Source organism: Polyodon spathula, chromosome 21 (genome assembly GCF_017654505.1).
Source record: "Polyodon spathula isolate WHYD16114869_AA chromosome 21, ASM1765450v1, whole genome shotgun sequence".
NCBI classification, from domain to species: Eukaryota; Metazoa; Chordata; class Actinopteri; order Acipenseriformes; family Polyodontidae; genus Polyodon; species Polyodon spathula.
The window spans coordinates 7381731-7402823 of record NC_054554.1 but is presented as its reverse complement, the minus strand read 5'-3'; the positions used below and the strand labels follow the sequence as shown (position 1 = coordinate 7402823).

The 21093-nt window shown below is 36.9% G+C and overlaps 1 protein-coding gene across 4 annotated transcripts in view; it reads right to left on the bottom strand.

The window, feature by feature from the left end:
• Positions 1 to 21093, bottom strand: part of LOC121296454 (zinc finger homeobox protein 3-like) — a 146467-nt gene that overhangs the window by 18974 nt on the left and 106400 nt on the right. For all 4 annotated transcript variants that reach the window (XM_041222044.1, XM_041222045.1, XM_041222046.1 and 1 more), the window contains exon 5: positions 8102 to 8209. In XM_041222044.1, the coding sequence (XP_041077978.1) occupies positions 8102 to 8209 (108 nt within the window). The remainder of the gene's footprint in view (positions 1 to 8101; positions 8210 to 21093) is intronic.

Here is a 21093-nt window from a genome sequence, read left to right as displayed (position 1 = left end):
CCTCAGTTCTTATGTGACTGAGCAGAACTGAGTGCCATTGCAATGCTTGTCTTAATTGGAAAATATTTTAACCAGCTAAGCTTACTCAACATATCTCAGTGGACCACATGGGTTGTGACAGCCAGTTCCAGCACCTTGCTTTCAACTTAAGGTGCTACACGATGACAGGAAGACATTAGAAATGAGGTCTCTTATACGTTGTGACATGTTAAAGTCGACATTAAATGCTGCTTTGCATTTCACTAAATAAATAAATAAATAAATAAATAAATAATTGATTCAAGGTGAGAAAAAAAAACAACCTAAAAATGTGTTTGAATGCAGTATACTGTTTACTGATTCATTCTTGGTCGAATTTACTTGGAGGATGGCTGAGTTGACAAAATTTTGATTTGGCTCACGAAGAAAAGTGCACATGCGAATTTAGATTTTCAAGATGTTGCACCTGAAAAATAAACCCAGTGACGTGTGTAGAAAAATAAAACTCTTGTATTCGGAATGTAGCTGAATCGCTGTATATCATCCTGCACACTGCCCTGTATGTTATTTGGTATATTGGCAGTACGTGTATCTGCATAGACCAAAAGTTATCAGTTTGGAATACCCTGTTTGAAGAACAGGAAATTACTTTCTTGGCACAAGGAACAGAAAAAAAACAAAAAACAAAAAAAGCAGATACTGCTGTAAAATAAGATCAGAAACTGACAGAGCATTTTGCTTTGGTAATCCTTTTACTTCAATCCGTGCAGGATTAACAATCCATTGTGTAGCTTTCTCCCTCTGACAGCCTAAAGATAAAGTAGACTGCTAACTAATTCAGTCACTCCCTGCTGTACATTAAACACATCTTCTTCAACTGATAAACATACACAAACATCACAGCAGTCTGGTAAAAATACTCCCTCATAAAAGATCTTTTAAAATCCAGGCGGTGAACATGAGAAGGCTATAGCGGCTGAAGGCTGTAGTGGCTTGCAATGTGAGCAGTAAGAATTTAATGTGAAACTTCAGAAGGTGTCTCTTTGGCCCATAACAAGGTCATAAAGGTTTAAATTTGGCCTGATTTGTAGGCTCCTGGAAGGGAAAATTGGGTATGGGGGTGGGGGCAGGTTAATCACAGCTGACCCATGCTCTCCTGTTCCAGACATTAAAATGTCAGCTCCAATCAGCGCACAGACAGCTGAGCTGATTACTCAGTGGGGGCCCCCTTAATGCTGCCCGCTGGATCTCTCAAGAGTGACCGAGGCAAAAGGCAAAGAGGGGCGATTAGGTCCAGTCAGACCCAATCCTGTTAAACACAGCCACCAATAAACAAAGGAAATGTTAAACAAAAGGACCTCCCATTCAGAACTGGGGTGAAGTGCTAAAATTAACCTTTAGTCTTTAGACAGAATTTACTCCCAATGAGCCACAGAGTATTGTCTCTTTCATCTTGCACCCAAGGAGAAACTATCATGTCTCTCTGATCCCCAGTACTGAATTATCTATACTATAGAGGCTGGCACTCAGATCCTCCAGTCATGAATTCTCTATACTATGCTGTAATAATAAATGTTCTGGTTCTCAGATCCAGAACTGAGTTGACTATACTATATATTTTATAGTATATTTATTTTTTCCCAGTTAAAGGAGCTGTATTTAAAAGGCCACCTTTCTATAAAGACCACTTTGAGATGGAGCTGCTGTTATAAGGAGCTTAGTCTGTGTTTAAAATACATAACATTACTTATTTTAAAGTAGCAGCTTCCTTTAAAATCATCAACTTGTATTGATGAGCATGCATCAAGACAAACCAACAATCAAAACAAAGCAAACTGCCACTGCATCAATTCGGGGGGTGGGGTGGGGGGGCTGACTTTCCGAACCGTGTTTATCGATCTCAGCTAAATGGGTTTATAATTGATCAGCAATTAGCAGAGAGTCTGAACAGCAAGATATTTATTTAGTTTTTTTATTTATTGAAGGGCAAAGCACACTCTGAGCTCGATAAAGACTGGTATCTGCATTGTGCAGCATTCAAGTGGCTGGGGTCCATTTTAATGATCTAACCATTACTGAATTTGAATACCACTACTCTCTAACTCTGCTGGTATGGAACCCCTTATCCACTAAAAAATACGGTGGAAACTGGTAGCAATACAAGATCTAAAATACAACCCTCGTTGTTCAAAATACTGAATTGCACTGCAATGTTTTACAGGAAAATTGCACTATATGTTTATAGGTACATATATTAATTATTAGTTAGAGGAGGCTGGGAGATACAGCAAACCTCACACCTCTGAAGGCTTGTAGGGATAGAAATAAGACTCCCATTGCATAGCATTTTGATTAATTCCTGGTTTTACTATGAGATTAACAAGAAACACCTAGGCTCGTAGTAAAATCTGGAATGGGTGAAATTGCCATGCAATGGGACTCTTATTTCCTTCCCTGGGCTTGTTTGAATCCAGCTCAAGTCTCACGTGAAATAAGTCTAACATCATCCACATCCCAAAACCACCACACCATTCAACACTACTATCATTCTCTGCTTGAGAGAGGCCCGGTGCTCAGATTTGCAAGAAAGGGTTGAAGTGTGCTCAGCTAGGACCCATGTCCCTCACCTTTCATGAGTGTTAAATTCACCAACATTAATCCTGAGGGTTTCATCTGAAAACTCACCAGGTTTTACATAAACACACACATGAAAATCAGTCTTACGTTCCAGTTTGCACTATGACCTTGATGGGACAATCCATGTTCTTTTCAGCTCAGATGAGAACAATGAGAACAAACCTATTCTGACAGGCTGAAGGAATGCGCTTCCATCTTCCAGCACTTTGGTGATTATTAATTCATGGTCCTTTCCGTAAACAGGGCGCTTCTGTGCTGTAGAGTCCCGTAAGCAAATTGGACTTTGGCACCTTCCTTTACCTAGTCAGAGTGCATTAACTCTAACTGCAAGGACGCAGACAGAGAGTCTTGGGTCTCTTCAGCACTCACAAGTTAGCATACTTTCAAGGGGAAAAGGATGGCAGCTTGAGTGACTAACCAATACAGGCATTTTTTTTTTTTTTAAATTAACACAACACGCACTTGTCTAATAAAATGTTGGAGTAAAACAATTACTTGTGCCGTTACACCTTTTTCCAGCAGTCCTTGAGTTCTGATATACAGGCCAGCTGAGCTCTAACTGGGGCCTTGGTCTCTCTTGCTTGGTAACACAGAGGGGTGAGTGCCTTTCTGACACATATTTCTGGAGTTACAGTCAGGGAAAAAAATGACAGGATTCTTTGGCTCTCAGCTCTAACCACTAGGCCACACAGCCTTCCTCCCAGCCCCTGGGCTTCACCCAGTAGACCACGCTGCCTTCTTGTCCCTCAGCTCTAACCACTAGGTGACACTAGCTCCCTCCCAGTCCCTTAGCTACACAGAAGATCACACCGATTCCCTCTTTGTCCCTCAGCTATAACTGCTAGGTCACACTGCATCTCTCCAATTCCCTTAGCTTTAACCACTAGGCCACTCTGATTCCCCCGCATTCCCTAAACCACATAGCTTTCCTATTCTGTCCATTGTCTAACCATTGTAGGCTACATTTCTTCCCAGTCCCTTAGCTATTTAACCATTACATCAAAATCCCAGTGCTGTTATTTCTTTCAATGCTAAATATAATTGGATATACACTTTTTGAAAAGAAAAAAAAAAAACTACAATCCACGTTAGAGCCTTGAGCTATGTGGGGTTATTTTCCATTTCACCTCCTTCTAGTCAGGTAATTACTTTGTATCAATTAATTTCATATAAAGAAAATTACAGTGAAAGCCTGCCTCCAAATCATCCTAATATGAAGCATGTCTTTTCTCTGAATCCTTAGTGTAAAATATTTGAAATTAAATTAGGCAGACCAACTTTCTAAATAGACCATTGTGGCATTTCAAAGCACAGAAAAAAAGGAATGGAATTAAGAAACAACAATATAATAACTAACTTAATATAATACATCTTTAGATATGGTGGATCTATATATATATATATATATATATATATATATATATATATATATATATATATATATATATATATATATATATAAACACACACACACACAGTGTGGAGTATATCAGCCACCTGTACTACAGATTTTTCAACTTTCAATACAGTGCCAGAGATGACTTGAATAAACAGCCACTCGTCTTAAGCGACCAGAAACATCCATTTGGTGACTCCTCAATTCGGTTTGCACTGTATATGTAAAAAAATATAAAACTGGCCCATTTGCTTTGCCGCTCATCAAAAAAAGAGAAGAGAAGAGAGAGAAGAAACCAATTTGCCGATGCGGCTCGAGTCAGAATGCAGATGACCTGTTTCATTTTATTATCCTTCCCCAAACCTCTCAGTAATTTGAAAGTCAGGGAGGGGGGCTGGAGAGGAATTATTCATAACCCTTGGCTACACCCCCCCTCCTTACATTTATGTTAAACATGTCAAATTATACTGCAACCGTGCCTCCCAGCACTAAAGTGTATTAACAGCCCTCTCTCTGCAGCCCCCCCCCCCCATTGTGATGCGCTCAACCGCTACATTAATACCTCCTCTTCTTTAATAGTGATTTGACTTTCCATCCTCAAGCGGAAATGCTCCATTTCCCTAACTGAGTTGGCTAGGTATACAAGGTGTAGGCAAAGAAAAAAATACAAAAAAACAAAAACCTTGGGGCTGGCCGTTTATAAATATTTTATTCTTAACATTAGACACAACCCTAGGATTGCTTATTGGGAAAGGTGGCTAAATTGTGGTTTGTTGTTTAAATAATGAATGATTTTAATGCCAAGTCACATTTCTTTCTATCTCCATCTCTCTCCCAGACTGCTTACAATAACTGTACAAAAATACAGTTGTTTATATATATAAACACACACAGTTTATCTGCCATGGCATCGGAAATGAATCTGACACCAGCATTAAAATCATTGTCCATTATTGTTTTTTTGTTTGTTTTTTTTATTATTATTATTTGGAAATTACCAATTTTCTTTTCCTCATTTTCTCCCCAATTTGGAAAATCCAAAATTTTTTTATTTCAACCCGGCTCACTGCTGCTACCCCCATGCTGACTCGGGAGAGATGAAGACGGAAACATGCATCCTCTGAAACGTGTGCCATCTGCTTCTTTTTGCTCTGCAGCCCTGCCATGCATCCATCTCAGAGGTGCAGCATTGGACCACTCAGCTCTGGGCAACTTACGTGCAGACCCGCAGGCCTACAGGCACCCAGTCTACAAGGGTTGCTGGTGCATGGTGAGCCGAGGACACCCTGGCTGACCTAAGCCCTCCCCACCTGGCCGGCACTCAGCCACGGTTGGCAGTGGAATAGCCTGGACTCGAGCCAGCTATCTCCAGGCTAGAGGGCGCATCCTCTACCACACATGGAGTGCCTTTACCAGGTGCGCCACTCGGGAGCTGCTGTCTATTATTGTTTTTATATTTTTATCTATAATGTTTCTCAATACTGCTATGATTTTATTTCCAGCTCCTCTCCCTCTCTCTCAAAGCTTATTTATGTTTTTTTTTTCTTTTACTATGCTCCAGCAGTTTTGTCTTATTGAAAGAAACCTGAGTAAATTTAAAAAAATGTGCATTGGGAGTCTGGCCTCTAAAAGCCCTGTTGTGCTGTACGTTGTCAGTTGTCTGAGTGCCCTACAATAAGCAGCTGTCAATTTCCCAGTCTTTTAACATAGATTGCTTTTACAGGTTTAATTTCAGATGTATTACTACCTCCCTACCATTCACGCCTAATTTGAGGTGCTGGTAAAGAATGGGTTTTTCATCCCTGAATCACTACATTATTTTTAGCTCAAAGAAAAAGACTGTGTATTGTACTGTAGCCATGTTTAATCTGGTAAGTCAGTGTAACATGTAACATTTATATTTCTTAAAATTACTATGTTTCTTTTTTTTTAAATTTAGCCTAAACTAGGATAATTCAGCTACAAATTTGTAATGTGAAAACTAGGCAGTGAAAATAAATGTATTATTATTATTATTATTATTATTATTATTATTATTATTATTATTTATTATTATTATTATTAATAACATTTTTGATTTTGTGCATTTATTTTCACTGCCTATTACAAAATTGCTAGTTGAATTATCCTAGTTAGTGCAACTTGACTTGACTTGACTCTAACAGGGGCCAGTAATGCAATCCTGAAGAAAGCCTCATGTAAAACACAATGCAGTAGACATGAGTGTCCTTATTTATCAAACCACAGACAGGCTTTCAAAGCATCCCACCTATAGCGGTTCCACAGACATCAAACGGCATGCAAGTGCTTGAGACTAATGCAGATTCTATTTTTAACAAAGAGCTTTAATAAGCTGCAAAATAACTTTCACATTTTTCATCTGGAACGCACACTCCATTTATGAAAACACAGAAATACACATATTTAGAGATTAGGCACTGACAGGTGGAAAGAATATATATGCTTGCCTTATGTTGCATTTTCATCCTTCTGTATTCTACAGGTACTAGTAAATAATTAATAACACTGTTCATTTGAATGTATTCATTTTTAAGTGTTTAAATGCATTAAAATACAACCAGAGACTACCTTACAGTGACAAGGTTGTCTATATATCCACCACTGCTGGATAGAGGGAAGTGTATTTCAATGCTAGAATCAGTGTGAGTGATGAAATTGAAGCCCAGCTGCATACAATCTGAAGGTTTTATATAATCCGAAGTGTGACTACAGCTAAATGCAAAATAAAATAAATGACAGGTGCTACGATTCAAAAGCCATGCACAAGAACAGTTTACCAGACACCAATCCATTATTAGATTCCCAGTTAAGAAGTGAGGACAAGTTTGTCACCAGCACTGGACACCAGTATGGACCATTGGTTAGCAAATTCTGGACGCCCCCCTCCCGTCAGTGACATCAGCTGGAACTCATTTTGCCTGTTGAGTGCTGCAGAAACAACCTCACCATCACTGTTTCCATGACAACTAATAAAATAGCCCCTTCGCACATCATCAACACGTAGAGTAGGATCGTCGGTCTAGCAATTTAAATACCTCCAAAACACTTACAAAATGAATGAATACATGTTTTAAAAACAGCCTGTCGGCATTACCTCAGACTCCTCTAGCTAGGGGAAAGGATATCACAGCTCCTGCTAAACTAACCCACAGGTCCCCCCCCTGTGATCTTACTGTATCTTAGTCCCATCTCTCTACTGTGAATCTAGACAGAAACATCAACACACCCCCAAAATGAAAGGTAGAGCTTTTGGTAAAAGCTAGTTTTCATTATTCCCAAATCTAATGCTTACATTTGATATAAGAAGATGTGAATATAAGACATGTTGAAGGAGAAGAGGCTGTGAGGCCCATCGTGGCTCTTCCCTTGTTAGCACACCATTTCTCTCACCTAATGGAATCTAATCCCACAGGGCAGAACCTAATTGTTGTTTTTTTTTAATGCTCAGTTTTTGGAAGTTACTACTTCACCTGGTAAACTATTCTGTTTATTATTACTTTTACTTAGTTTCCATTTGCGTTCTCTCATCCTACTCTTATAAAACTGCCTGCATAAATACAACTCACTGTGCAGTCATACCAGCAATCCTATCACAAGGTGTGTGACAGTGTCCACTCAAAGCAGGCACTCGAGAATCAAATTAACTGTGAATCCCCAGGATGGATTTTAACCGGTTCTTAGAGACAAATGCAGCACTGAAGTGAAGGAACTGCCCAGCCCAGGCCCCGCCAAAATACACTGGGCCCCATTTATCACAATATTTTACTCCAGCGTGTAATTTGCACAGAAAAATACAACTGACAATGTTTGTACGGGACTATAGAGTGAAATACACTCAAAGTTATTTTCTATATCCATATCAAGTTCATTCTTTTCATTTCAACCAAAAATGGTGCAAATTATAAGCAGGAGTAAACAGTTTGATAACTTCAGGTAGCTCAGCATTGGGGCCTCTTAAAGGAATGAATGAATGAATGAATGAATGAGTCAATCAATTAATTAATAAAGGCCCAAGACTTTTGACCTGTCGTGCTGGTTGATTGTGGAACACACAAAGATGGGCCTTACCTGTCCCTTTGGTGAGCTCCTTTTCCCCCCCACTGTCTCTGTCTTTGGTTTGGTCCTCCTGGTCTGTAGTGGTCTCACTGGCAGCCTCCACATCCTCACTCAGCTCTCCTAGAGGGGGAGGAGAGCACAGGACATGTAAATACCTCTCACTCAGAATTGGTTGATTCCCTTAAAGGGCTGGCTTTCCTTTTTTCAATAGGAGGCTTCATTTACACCCAGTGACATTCAATTACAAGGTTATAAAAAAGGAATTTCTATAAAAGTAGTGTACTGCATAATACACAGTAGAATACAACAGCACGGGGGATGAACCCAGCACTATAACATCAGCTAATTATATTTATTTTCTATGGAGGAAGACATTTAACTAGATTTTCAATTAATCAGTTGCTTCAGAAATCTAGGAATTATTGTTTATGGGTATAAGAACATTTTCTTTCTGAAGAAGCAACTTCTAGATCTGATCTGGTTTTTTTTTATGATCAGGAAAATGTATTTTTACAGTTTTTATAATGTATGCTACTACTACTACTGATAATAGAATTTTGCTGTTTTAAAAATACAGTTGCCTTCTTCTTATTTATATAAAAAGAAAATCCTAACATTAATTTAAAATTAAAACAATACGATACTTCATATACAACATCAAAATGTTTTTCTACACAGAAAAAAAAAAAAAATCAACTGTACTGTGCAGAAATTGAGAACCGTTTTACTTCCTCCAGATTCATAAAAATCTACGCACTTTCCAATTCAACACATGTTTTTTTTTGGTGTAATTGCACAGGTGATGCAAATTATAATCATAAATATTTAAACCTTTCTTTTGTCATTTCTGCAATTTATTCTACTGCAAGGAAAAAAGCATTTAGTCAATATCCAAGACCACTTAAAAGGGAATGAACTCAAAACAATGGAGAAGCGATAATGTCACCTGTAAGTAATGCAGAAGAAAAAAAAAGCAACAACAAAAAAAGGTAATAAAATGAGCATCAATCTTCTTTATCCCCCCCCAGTGACTCCCAGCCACCCCCTCCCTCGCCTTTAAGTTTGTTTAAAAGTAGTAGGACTGATAGATGACAAAATTGATCCGCTGATAGTAGACTGTTCCTCAGTCAATAAGCCCCAATCAGTTATTATAGAAGTCAGCTAATTCTTGGCAAATGTACTTAAATGTTCTTTGAAAATGCTTCCACACACTATTCTCTGCACATCAGATTATTGATATATTGATGGCTTAACAACAACACACAAAAAAATATATATCCTGTTTAAATATTTACACGACCATTCAAATGCAGACAGCTAATCAAGCTTGACAGGTAAAAACAGCTTTGTGAAATCGTCTGTGTTGCTCCTTTGAACTGCAGAACCTCCAACCTGTCCCCTCCAAAAATCTTATAAAATTAACCGCTAAGATTTCTACAGAAATACTGTGGTGTAGTAAATATATAAATAGAATAGTATTCAGAGTTATCCGACAAAACAAACATGGTCATTTTTGCCTCGTACATTTTTCACTAGATTTGTTTAAACAATTTGAATAAATAATAGAAAATAAAATCAGTTAGCGGCTTCTACAAGGAACTAAACAGATAATTGTATTAATACAATATGTTTATGCTCAGTAGAAAATGGAATGGAGCTGGATCTGTCTGCAATCATCGTGCTGAGATTAGCAAGAGCAAGAGATTATTTCAGATGAGCATGTTTGTTTGAGTCCAAGCTTCATGAATTAAAATGACATTAAAAAAAATAATAATTAACTAGCAAGAAGGACTCTTGGGGATGAAAGTAATATGACCAATTTAAAAAGTGGAAGAGTTCAAGCATACAAATATATACTGCCGCATTATGCCTTCTGCTGTTTATAATTTATTTTCTACTCAGAACAAGATCGTTTTTTTTTCTTACCTGTGACATTTTTTACTATTTGGTAATATTAATATTAAACCTAATTTTAAGCAAAAAAAAAAATCTGTTCAGATCTGTTTGAGCACCTCAATCCTAACAGGAGCATTCCCTGCCTGCCACTCAGTCCCCAGCCTCGCTTAAACAGAGCCCCCCCAACTATATCACATTCTATGGGGGTTTGTGATGTGGACCAGTCTCCAGTTGGGGGTTAGGTTGAGACCAACAAATTAAATTTTAACTTAAGTAGGCTTCGAACCCAGGCCTCCACATAAATAAACTGGCTTTTATGGTACCTGTCTATTTCTTAAATTGCACTTAATTGCGGCTGTATAAATGCAAAGTTGTTTTTGAAGTGGTAGTCACAGGAAGAAAAGTAATTGGCAAAAAAAATTAACTAAACAAAATAAAACCTAAAAAATACATACAGCTGTATGACCTTCTGTAATGTGCTTATTGGAGGTAATGCCTTCAAGATGGTCAAAAATAATAAAATAATCAAATTAAGAATGGAACAAGCAGACAGAACAGATCTATCTTGCAATTTGAAAAACAGAAGCATGCCTCAATAAAAAACATGCTCTGAGCTGAGGTTGTTTCAAGTGTTTTTACTGCTAGTTTAGCTTTATGAAGTCCCCTTTTATATGAAGCCAGGACTGGACAGTAGAATCCCAGTTCAACAATAAAGTCTGTTTTTCTTTTGTCAGGCAGTCATTTTTAGACAATGGGTCAATTGGAAGTTTATATTCCACTTAAATATTCCATACTAAAATATGCCATTCATCTTTCTGTGCACACACCTTCCCCAGAAGGCAAGCCTTGTTCACATTCCAGTTTGTTTATCTTCCCAAAAGGTCATTTTAGCCAGAGGAAACCTCTTCACCCTGTCATTTTACAGCAGTTACAGACCAGGGATCAAAACGATACAAAACTTCATAATCACAAATTAAAATCACACCCCTTTTCTACAGACAAACTGTAAATGAACACTAAGTACATTGTTTTGTTTTGATTTTTTTGTTACTTTATCATGACGTGGCGTTCGGCAAAACTGCTGTTCCTTAAAGGAAGTACTTATGAGGCACTTAGGGCTGACTATTTGAGGCAGTGATTCCTAGCAAACCATTGGCACAAAAAAAGGGGATAAGAAGCAACAATATGCTTGGCTAATCTTATTGGGAGGCCAGCAAGGAACTCTGTGGTAAAGTTATATTTTTTAGGGTGCAGGGTGCACCGTCTAGTTATTTTCACTCAGTCGGAGCACAGCTTGCTTTTTAAAACCAAAAGCTTTTTTTTTTTCTTTTTTGCTGTGCAGCAGGACAAAAACATTTTTTTCTTTTTTATGCTAAAATGATTTTCGAAGACCGAGCCTTCCGCACTCAACTGCAGGCACATTACCTAGCTGACAAGAAACCCAGGGAGGAAATTTAAACCCAAACAGCCCTTCTTAAGGTTCATATCCGTGCACATTTCCATGCTTCTCTTTAAAGCCAAATGATTGGACTATGGATTATGCTGTTAGGCACTAGTGCACTGAGAATGCTGAGATCTTGTGTTTTAAATAAAAGGTATTTAAGTAGGATAACTGGCTTGAAGTAGAAAGCATATTTAAGTGTTCCCAAGATCCCACTTGCATATTTTTTCTATTATAAAGCATGTTTCTATTATGTTTCCGTGGTAACCTCCAATTTCCGTCCAAAAGGAAAAAAGAGAGAAAGACAGAAAGCTACTAATGATCAGCAGAAAGTAAAAACCAGTATAAACCAGTCCAGACCAATTTGGCACTGGAAAGAACATCAGTCTTTAGGAAACAAGAACGATTAACATTGTCAGGAAACTGATTTATATAAAAGGAGGTATAACTGCACTTTATAGAAATGAATAGGTGATTTACATTTGGAGGTACACAAAAGGTTTAAGTGATTAAAAATATTTTATTTCAGGACATTTCGGACAAAAACCCCGCTTTCCTCTGAAACATATGCACAAAAAAACAATTTTCATTATCATTATATATATATATATATATATATATATATATATATATATATATATATATATAAGCAGTAGGGGCTGAATTGCAAAATATAAATATATATGAAGAAGTACAAACTAATAATAATAATAATAATAACAGCATAATAACGAAAGTGAGAATTTTGGCAGATAGATTCTATAAAAATGGATTCATATCAGAAGAATTAGAAAATGACATGATTTCTCTAAATTCCAAGACTAGGTTTGGTTAGTGGTAACCCACAAATGCACAAAGATAAACACCCCATGCGAATGATTGTTAACACAATTGATATCCACCCTAACATTTTGGTGGATTTAAGGTGGACAAAATCTGAAATTGAATTCTTAGACACCTTGGTTAAACTTCGTTACTCGAAACCTATTGATATGCGTACCTACATATGTCACCTACACATCCTATCTATTCTAAAAGAGCAATAACTAAAGGACAGTTCTGATGATAATTACTGCAAAATAACAGAGAAAGAATTAAAAATAAATCTTAAGAAAAGAGGACATAAGAACAAAGAACTGAAAGAGAACCGAGAAAAGTTGACAAACTCAATAGGAATGAACTGCTTGTTTATAAGAAAAGGGAAGACAGGGTTAAGGGAGTACCATTATGAAGTATACATGCCATTTACATATACTTTATAATTCCATAAAATGAAAAAAATATTTCCAAAAGCACCAATCTTAACTTTTAGAAGGGATGCAAGGCTGACAGTTTAGTCCACAGTAAACAGTAAAGGGATCACGGATACACTAAGGGACTTTGAAATCTGTAAAAGCACATGTAAAGTGTGCAAATATTTGGTAAAGATAAAAGTGAAATTACAAATAAAGTAAAAAAAAAAAATCAGTCTTAAAAAATCGATCGTGCAAGGATAGCAACCTTATATATTTTGTATTTTGCATAAAATGTAATTTGCATAAAATCTGTAGGACAGACAGGTACTTGTCATTATAGAAAAGAATACAGAACCACTTATCAAATATAAGAAATAAAAAAGTAAATGAATCAATAGTTCAGCACTTTAAAAATAAATAAAAGAAAATAAATGGATAAATAGACTAGATACCATGATGTCTGAAGGTTTAAATAGAAAGGAACAGTAGAGCATTACATCATTAGCTATATAGTGAATAACATCACAAAGACATTAAATTCAAAGAGAAATAAATGTGTGGTTACTATGGCATCAAAAGCCTATAAGTACCTCCAATCTTTGTTTTCAAACACACTTTCCCTTGACAAAGGCATGTTAAACATAACAAAACATTGGAAAGTTGGCTCTTATATATTGCTCAAAAGAGACAACTTCTCTCTATTGTAATGTTCCATTATGTTTACTGTACCATTGTCAAGGGAAAGTGTGTTTGAGAACAACAGATACAAAGTGGCAAAAAAGAAGTAAAATTTTAAAATTTAAAAAAATCACTAAAAAGTACTTTTTGCAGTGCTGGAGCCTTGCTTTATAGTATATGTAATGCCTTACTTAATAATTCAGCTATATGCTTTCTCTATTTGCTATTGATTATATAAACTGGCTTAACCACAGCTCACTCAAGCTGGAAGAGAATTGAGGCAGGTGTGGTGTGTGTCCTGGTTTGGTCCTGGCTAAAGGAATCATAGAGTGTTTTTGTTCCAAAGCTGGTGGTTGTTTCTCAGCGTTGAATCTGTGGCAGGCCTATAGATGTCACCCTACACAAGCTGAGCAAGACAGAAAGAGATGGAGAGGCAGAAAGAGATGGAGAGGCAGAAAGACACACCAACAGAAAGAGACAGAAAACATGAGATAACAAAGGCAGAAAGACAGAAACAAGAAAGCAAGTATCAACGAAAAAAATAAGGAAAAAAGGAGAGAGATGAACTGGTAAAAATAAAATAAGAAAAGAACAAGGGTGAAAATTGGAAAGACAGCGCAAGACAAATACATTACTCAACTTCAACCTGTGTTCTGTATAGGAGTGAGCAAGCAGATTTACAGCACCCTGCTCCCTTTAAACTAATGCAGTATGGAATGGCTGAAGAACAGACAGACAGACAGACAGACACCACTAACACTTAATCTAGACCTTCAAACAATTGTACCATTTTGTTGCAAAAGGAAAACTGTTAATAATATAAAAGTAGTAACACACACCATAGAGGCAGCTTCTTGTTTCCAGCACTTTGGCAGAAATACATTGATAAATCTGCCCCAATAGTTCAATTAGGATCCTCTCCTGGTAATTATAAATAAATTCATTAAATAATTCCAGCTTTGTAATATTCTGAAATATGCTAACTCTGTGTACCTTTCCTGTCATACTGCTCTCCTCACAAGAACAAACCAGCCTCAGCAGCTTGCTTGCTTTTTTTTTTTTACGCAGCAGCGTCAGATAAAAGCAATCTTATTTCACACCTCACAGCCTCTCTGGACCTTCTCCTTTTTGAATCCCCCCCCCCTCCCCCTGTATCAAAGTGGTCCTGACTCCAGGCTGCACAGTGTAAAATGAAAGTGACAGGACCGTACAGCAGGACAATGGGACACAGGACTCACGCTGGGAAGCTTTAATGCATTGCCCTCTCCTTATATCAGCACCTCTCTACAAAACTCACACCCTTCCAAAATAATCCCCTATCTAAGGGGGAGTGGCCAGTTGTTGTTTCAGTCAGGATTTCACAAAAAAAAAACAAAAAAAAAACTGTTAATACCAAAGGCAGTTTACAGGGCCAGGTCTATAACTATGAGCTGGACTGTATTTGTTGACTGTGCTTACTGCATTAGAAGAAACTACTATATTTTAAATGTTATATAGCTAGTCCTTGAATTAACCTTAGATTTTTTTACTATTATTATTATTATTATTATTATTATTATTATTATTATTATTATTATTATTATTATTATAGCACCTGTCTACAAAATATATTTATTTTCGATATTACCTGATGTTAAAATTCCTCTTCTTGTCTCCATAAACTTAGTTTCTTTGGTGTTACTGGAGATTTTTGGCGTGAATGTTTGAAGTTTCTCATATAAAGAAATATTTTGCAAATAAAAAAATAAAATAAAATAATAAATATATAACAAATACATCTAAAAAGAACTCTATTAAAAGCATTTGGTATATGGGTTCTATACCAAAAAAGCATTTATTTTTAATTCAAAACCCTAAGTTAAAATGAAATATATTAATATTTATCAAATTAAATAAAAACATACAAATCCAGAACAAATGTCTTCAAGAAGTAACAGACTTGACAAAACCAGCATTGGTCTACTGTCCAATCATTCAAGTATAGGGATTAGGTTATTTTACAACTGGACATTTTGAAAACTGATAGCACCCTTCACTACACAGTGATACTGAAATGCATGCACACACATACACAATGCACTTCTCTTCACAGGGAAGCAATTACACTGAGCACACCAACTCACTAGCATGTGGATACCCTAAAAAAGATCAATGTTCACAAGCACAGACAGACAGACAAACACACACACACACACACACACACACACACACACACACACACACACACACACACACACACACACACCACAATTCAGCTCCCCCTCTAGTAAGAATATGAAACAAGCATACCTTTTTTTTAAATTTGCTATAAGGATGCATCTCTCTTTCTCTTTCTCCCGTGGTATGTGTCTAAATTATGTGTAAGATTTCTAACCTGGCTTTTCTCAGACATGCCTCTCTCCCCTCCTGCCCCTGACTTGACCCCTCCAGCGGTAGACGGATCTAAATGTGAAAGAATACTTTGTCTCCCCATAGGGCTTAAAGTGCAGGGGGGTTGGAGGCTGGGGGTGGGGGTTAGGACAGCAAATAGCTAAAAAATTTAAAACACTGAGTTAATTACAAACAGCAGGGATTTTTGGACTGCTTTAGAACAATACCGCCCCACCCCTCCACCCCCCTTACACTGTCCAGCACTTTTGGCCATTTGTGTGGACATTATGCGCACATGGGTCATTCTGGGGCAGTTTCACTGAATTCATTTTATCTGTTATGATTTAAAAGCGTGAGCCACAACAAGCAAAAAAAGCTAATGAGGGGAAATCTAACTTACACCAGTGGAATTCTTGTCTTTTAAAAAATGTATTGATGAATGTATTTTAAGCTGGTTAAATCTTTTCTCTGCAGTGAGATACAGTTTTCTGATCAGATTTCAGTTTTAATGAACCTTCCGTTGTCCTGTCACGAAGAGTGATAATTTGGAGAAAGCTTCCCCGCTTCAGTGAGCTGCAGGGCTGACCCCCGGACACTGCAGTTGTCGAGGTCACAAGCAGGCACCTCGACTGTGTCCCTCAGACTTGAATTTGAATGAAGAAGGAAGATTGGGCAAGATTCCTAGCCTTGGTCTATTTCCATAGGAAATCAGCAGTGGGAAATGGTTCACACACAGACACAGACACAGACACACACACACACACACACACACACATGTAAACACAGTGATATACAGAGAGATCGTTTCAAAAGAAACTGATTAACTACTGGTGTTTTATTTAAATAATGTTTAAACGAACATGTTTGGAACCCATCTTAAAAAGATGTATTTATTAATTCTTATTATATACACACTGCAAAATCCTATTTGTGTATACAAAATTTGGCCAACAAAAAAGAAGCAACAAGTTGGCAAGAGGCATTTGAAGTATGACATATAAAACAATGGATATTGAAACTTAAGGGAATTGTCTGGATAATAGTTTGGTGTCAACTTATGAAATACAATTGGTATTATTGTCCGGATGAGAATAGAATAAATCTCAGAGATGTTGTCATGTCATTCTTATGAGCACTAAGAAAAAATGCAGATAGCAAAAGACCCTCACTTGCCTTGTAGTGACCAATTGGAGAACACCATGAAGTACGAAGACAATGACATCTCTTTTAAAAAACAGAGAAGCAACCATACTGCACAAGAGCACAAACTAGCAGCAAATGGTAGGAATGGTTGGGTTACATCAAAGAGCTTGGAATTGTGATATATTTTATTATCTTCCTGCTTGACAAAAAAACACACAACAAAGACAAGCCATTAGGCTCCTTGTAACAGATGTACAAACAGAGATTATAAAAAGAAGTGCTTCAGCTTGATGCACATTTCTATGGTCTAAAAGCCTCAGTGCGGGGATAAGAGCTCACCGGTCATTTTACATGGATGCCTGGAGGTTATTTTCCTACACAAAGAGACAGACAAGATACTCTCTCTCTCTCTCTCTCTCTCTCTCTATTTCTAGATGTGCTGGGGGGGAGTTAGAAAGGGGAGGAGGGCAATAAAACCATTAACGTTGTCATGAAGGGCAATCACATCAACTCTGGAATATTCACCAGTGGCTTGGAAAATGCAATGAAACAGTTCTGACAGCCAGAGAGAAAGCCCTACCACCCATTTCACAACTGGGATGAAAACATCGGAGGCATTCTGAATATGTGTAACCTAGAAAATGTATTGATTTTTCATTTGGCATAAAAAAAAAAATTGACATAAAAATCACATAACCTGAAACTGTCACAACCCTTTTGTTCATAGCTCATCTCTCGCACTGTTTAGCTTTTGCCACAAACGCACTTTAATTACCAGGTACGACCTCCCTCGGGAGAACGCATTTCAAAACCGCTGCTTTGTGCAAGAAAAAACAAAAAGAAAGAAAAAATGAACAGCTGGATTCTTACTGGTGTTTTGCATTTATATTAAAAAAATGTTGTACTAATGGTTTATGATCTTTTTCAAAACCCTGAACGCAAAAGAACAAACATGCCAACATTCAATGCAATTGATTTTTAAACAACAATAACAGCTTTTTCGTAGGACACAAATATATTTATCTTTCTATTTATCCATCTTCTTATCATTGCTTATCAATGGATCTGTCCATCAAGACACATGCCTGTCTAGCAGCCATGTATCACTCAATTGGTACCCTTCAATTTTTTTATCTGACATTAGAACCTGGCTTTATATTTTACAAAAGTCTTTACAATTACTTCAATGTATGCACTATATAAAACGTAGTGTTTTAAGTATTTTAATAAAACAAATAGGTACTTCTATATTAACCTGTCTGTTTGCCATCTATCAATAGGCCCATCTAGCTGTCTGTGTGAATGTGTACATACTGTCTACCTGTCAATCAATTAACATATCTATGTTGAGTCACAATATCTACTCTCAGTTCTAACAGCTAACCTCTGCTCTTGAGCCCCAATATTGTATTATATATGTATATGTCACATTCAGTGTCATGGCATGCCAACAGGGACATGCTTTATGCATTTTGGTGCATGGGCAGTGCAGTCCCTTACACAACTCACAACATTGTTAAAAATAATGTAAATATGCATCTCCTTGATGTTGCACCAGGAACAAAAGTAATAGCTGTTTGCCTTTCTGCTGATTCCCTATATCATTGAGGATTGATTACATATCCCTCAAGTTTAAATGCCTCACTGACCTGTCGCACTGAATCAGTGCTGTCCTGGGTGCCCACTGGTGACCCCACACCCTATTGACAATGATGGCATTTTTTTGTATTTAATTCTAGTTCAAAAGGTGCATGCTGAAACGCTACTGTGCGGGGAAACAAGACGTTCTGTCAATAAAATAAAGTGATTTTAATTTTACAAGAAAATATAGTGACAGCGGTGTTTTGGTTTCTTGACTCACTGGCAGTAAGCATAGATTGTTCTAAGCTGAACTCAGATCAAAGCTGCCAGAAACCTTTTGTTTATGTGTATTGTCATTGATTCAGGTTTCTAAATCGTACAAGCAGACACAGACACTAACAGCACCTGTCTATGCCCCCTAAATAATAATATTCATAACAACTAATAGAAATACAAAAACCAGAAGACTAAAAGCTAAAACCCTAACAAAAAAAAAAACAAAGGTAAAAAATTCTTCCCCCTTGGCTTGTTCATTTTAATAAAATCGTCTGCCTGCCTTTCTTTCTTTCTTTGGCTCTGCCATTACTTTCACATGAAATATGAAGAGGCAATATCTTCTCTGCATTTGTACTGGAGCATAATCCAATTGTGTTGTCACTTAATAGGAAATAATCGCAAACCTCTCTTTCATTTTCCAGTTCAAATAACCATGAAAAATTTACCTGCAATGTCAAGGGACACAACAAAGGGACACGTTCAGACTCGTACTCCACAACCATTTTCCTTTAATAGGTAAAACAGGTGGTTGTTTCTTTCAGTTTTTTTTTAAATTTTTATTTATTTATTTTTTGTTTTTATTAAAAACTTAAAACACTTTGATCTGAATAAATCTGAGCTGTCCTTTTATTGTGTGTGAGGGAAGGAGTGTGGGGATCACGATCACCCTTCCCACTTTGTCAGTGTCCAGTGGCTTTGAGAAACTCCACAAGCTTCAAAGATCTCAGCTGTTGGCCTCTTTATTGTAGCCACCCCGACGCAGAGATAAATAATTTAACAAGAAGCATCAGAGGCTGTAAGCAAAACGCACCCTCCCCCCAAACTGGAACTGAGAGCAAATGTCAAAGTGAAAAAGCAATCACTTTCGAACAGTGTACTGGGTTCTGAGCAAATCATTTTTATTAGTATTATATCATTATTATTAATATCATCACCATTAATATTGAAGCTGTGTTAAATTCTATGTGTTCTATTGAATTACACTTAACACAAACTGTCCTAATCAAATATATTACTTTGTTAAATTAAACATGTTTTTTTTATAATAATAATAACTTAAAAAACACACACACACACACATATATATATATATATATATATATATATATATATATATATATATATATATATATATATATATATATATATATATATATATATATATATATATATATATATATATATATATATATATATATATATAATAATATATATAAACATATTCTTGTTTTCAATTAATTTGCAATCAAAATGTTCTTGTTAAATAGAAGCTACTGTGGAAGCCAAACTGTCTTTTGCAGCTACAGTAAATAAGCAATGCAGTGCAATACACACAATGCAGAAAAAGCGTCTCCAATACATTTAAAGGCTCAGCGCACTTCGACTCTGAGATCAGACAGAGAAATAAATACGTTTAAAAAAGCAATTTCCGTTTGAAATCATTCAAACACTTTTGCTGCTGGAATTTCAAGGTTACAAAATTAATCTCCCGCTTTCCCCCTGGACTGAGAGAGATCCAGCACGGCGCATGCCGTTCTTGGTGAGACGGCGATGCTATGGCGAGGTGGAAATAATTCAAACCCACTGAGCATTCCTGCCTGAAAATGCACACGCTTCACCAAACAAAGGTGTCTATACAGAACATCTCAATGTATTATACACCAGGGCATCCAAATGCAGACAAATATTCACATAATTATGGCTTTCCTTTTACACAAATTAAACGATATGCCATAAATGCAACATTTTAATCTTTAGGTCACAGTGTCGCTCAATTTTACACTCAACCTGAATTCCTTGGTGTCTGTTTACTGCAGTGTTAGAATCTGGCCTTCTACTCGCTCTGTATTGCCTTGTTGATTTGTCTACATTCCCACAGGTATTATTGGCTGTAGGGACACAGACTACCTCCAGCAGAGCTACAGGGTCTTCCTGGCTGGATTAGCTAATGCTAAGTAAAGTAGTCCAAGATTAGTGCTAATCAGTGTCAGTAAAACCAGCTCTACATGGAACATGTTTAAGATCAAGAAGCAAACCTGAAATGAAAAAGGGAACACTTTTTCTTGTAAAACTGTTAAAAGGTACTGCACATTTTGTATGTGTGTATGTATGTATGTGTGTATGTACACACAATCAACATCTTATTTTGTTCTTGACAAACGGAAATACACGTTAATGCAGTAAATACATTTTTGGATGACGTTATGCAAACACCCCCCTCCCTCCCCCCTGTCAAATAATCTTGTCTATGTAGGAAGAGTTCAGTTTCCTATATTCATCAGCCATCTCTCTCTCTCTCTCTCTCTCTCTCTCTCTCTCTCTCTCTCTCTCTCTCTCTCCCTCCCTCCCTCTCTCTCTCTCTCTCTCTCTCTCTCTCTCTCTCT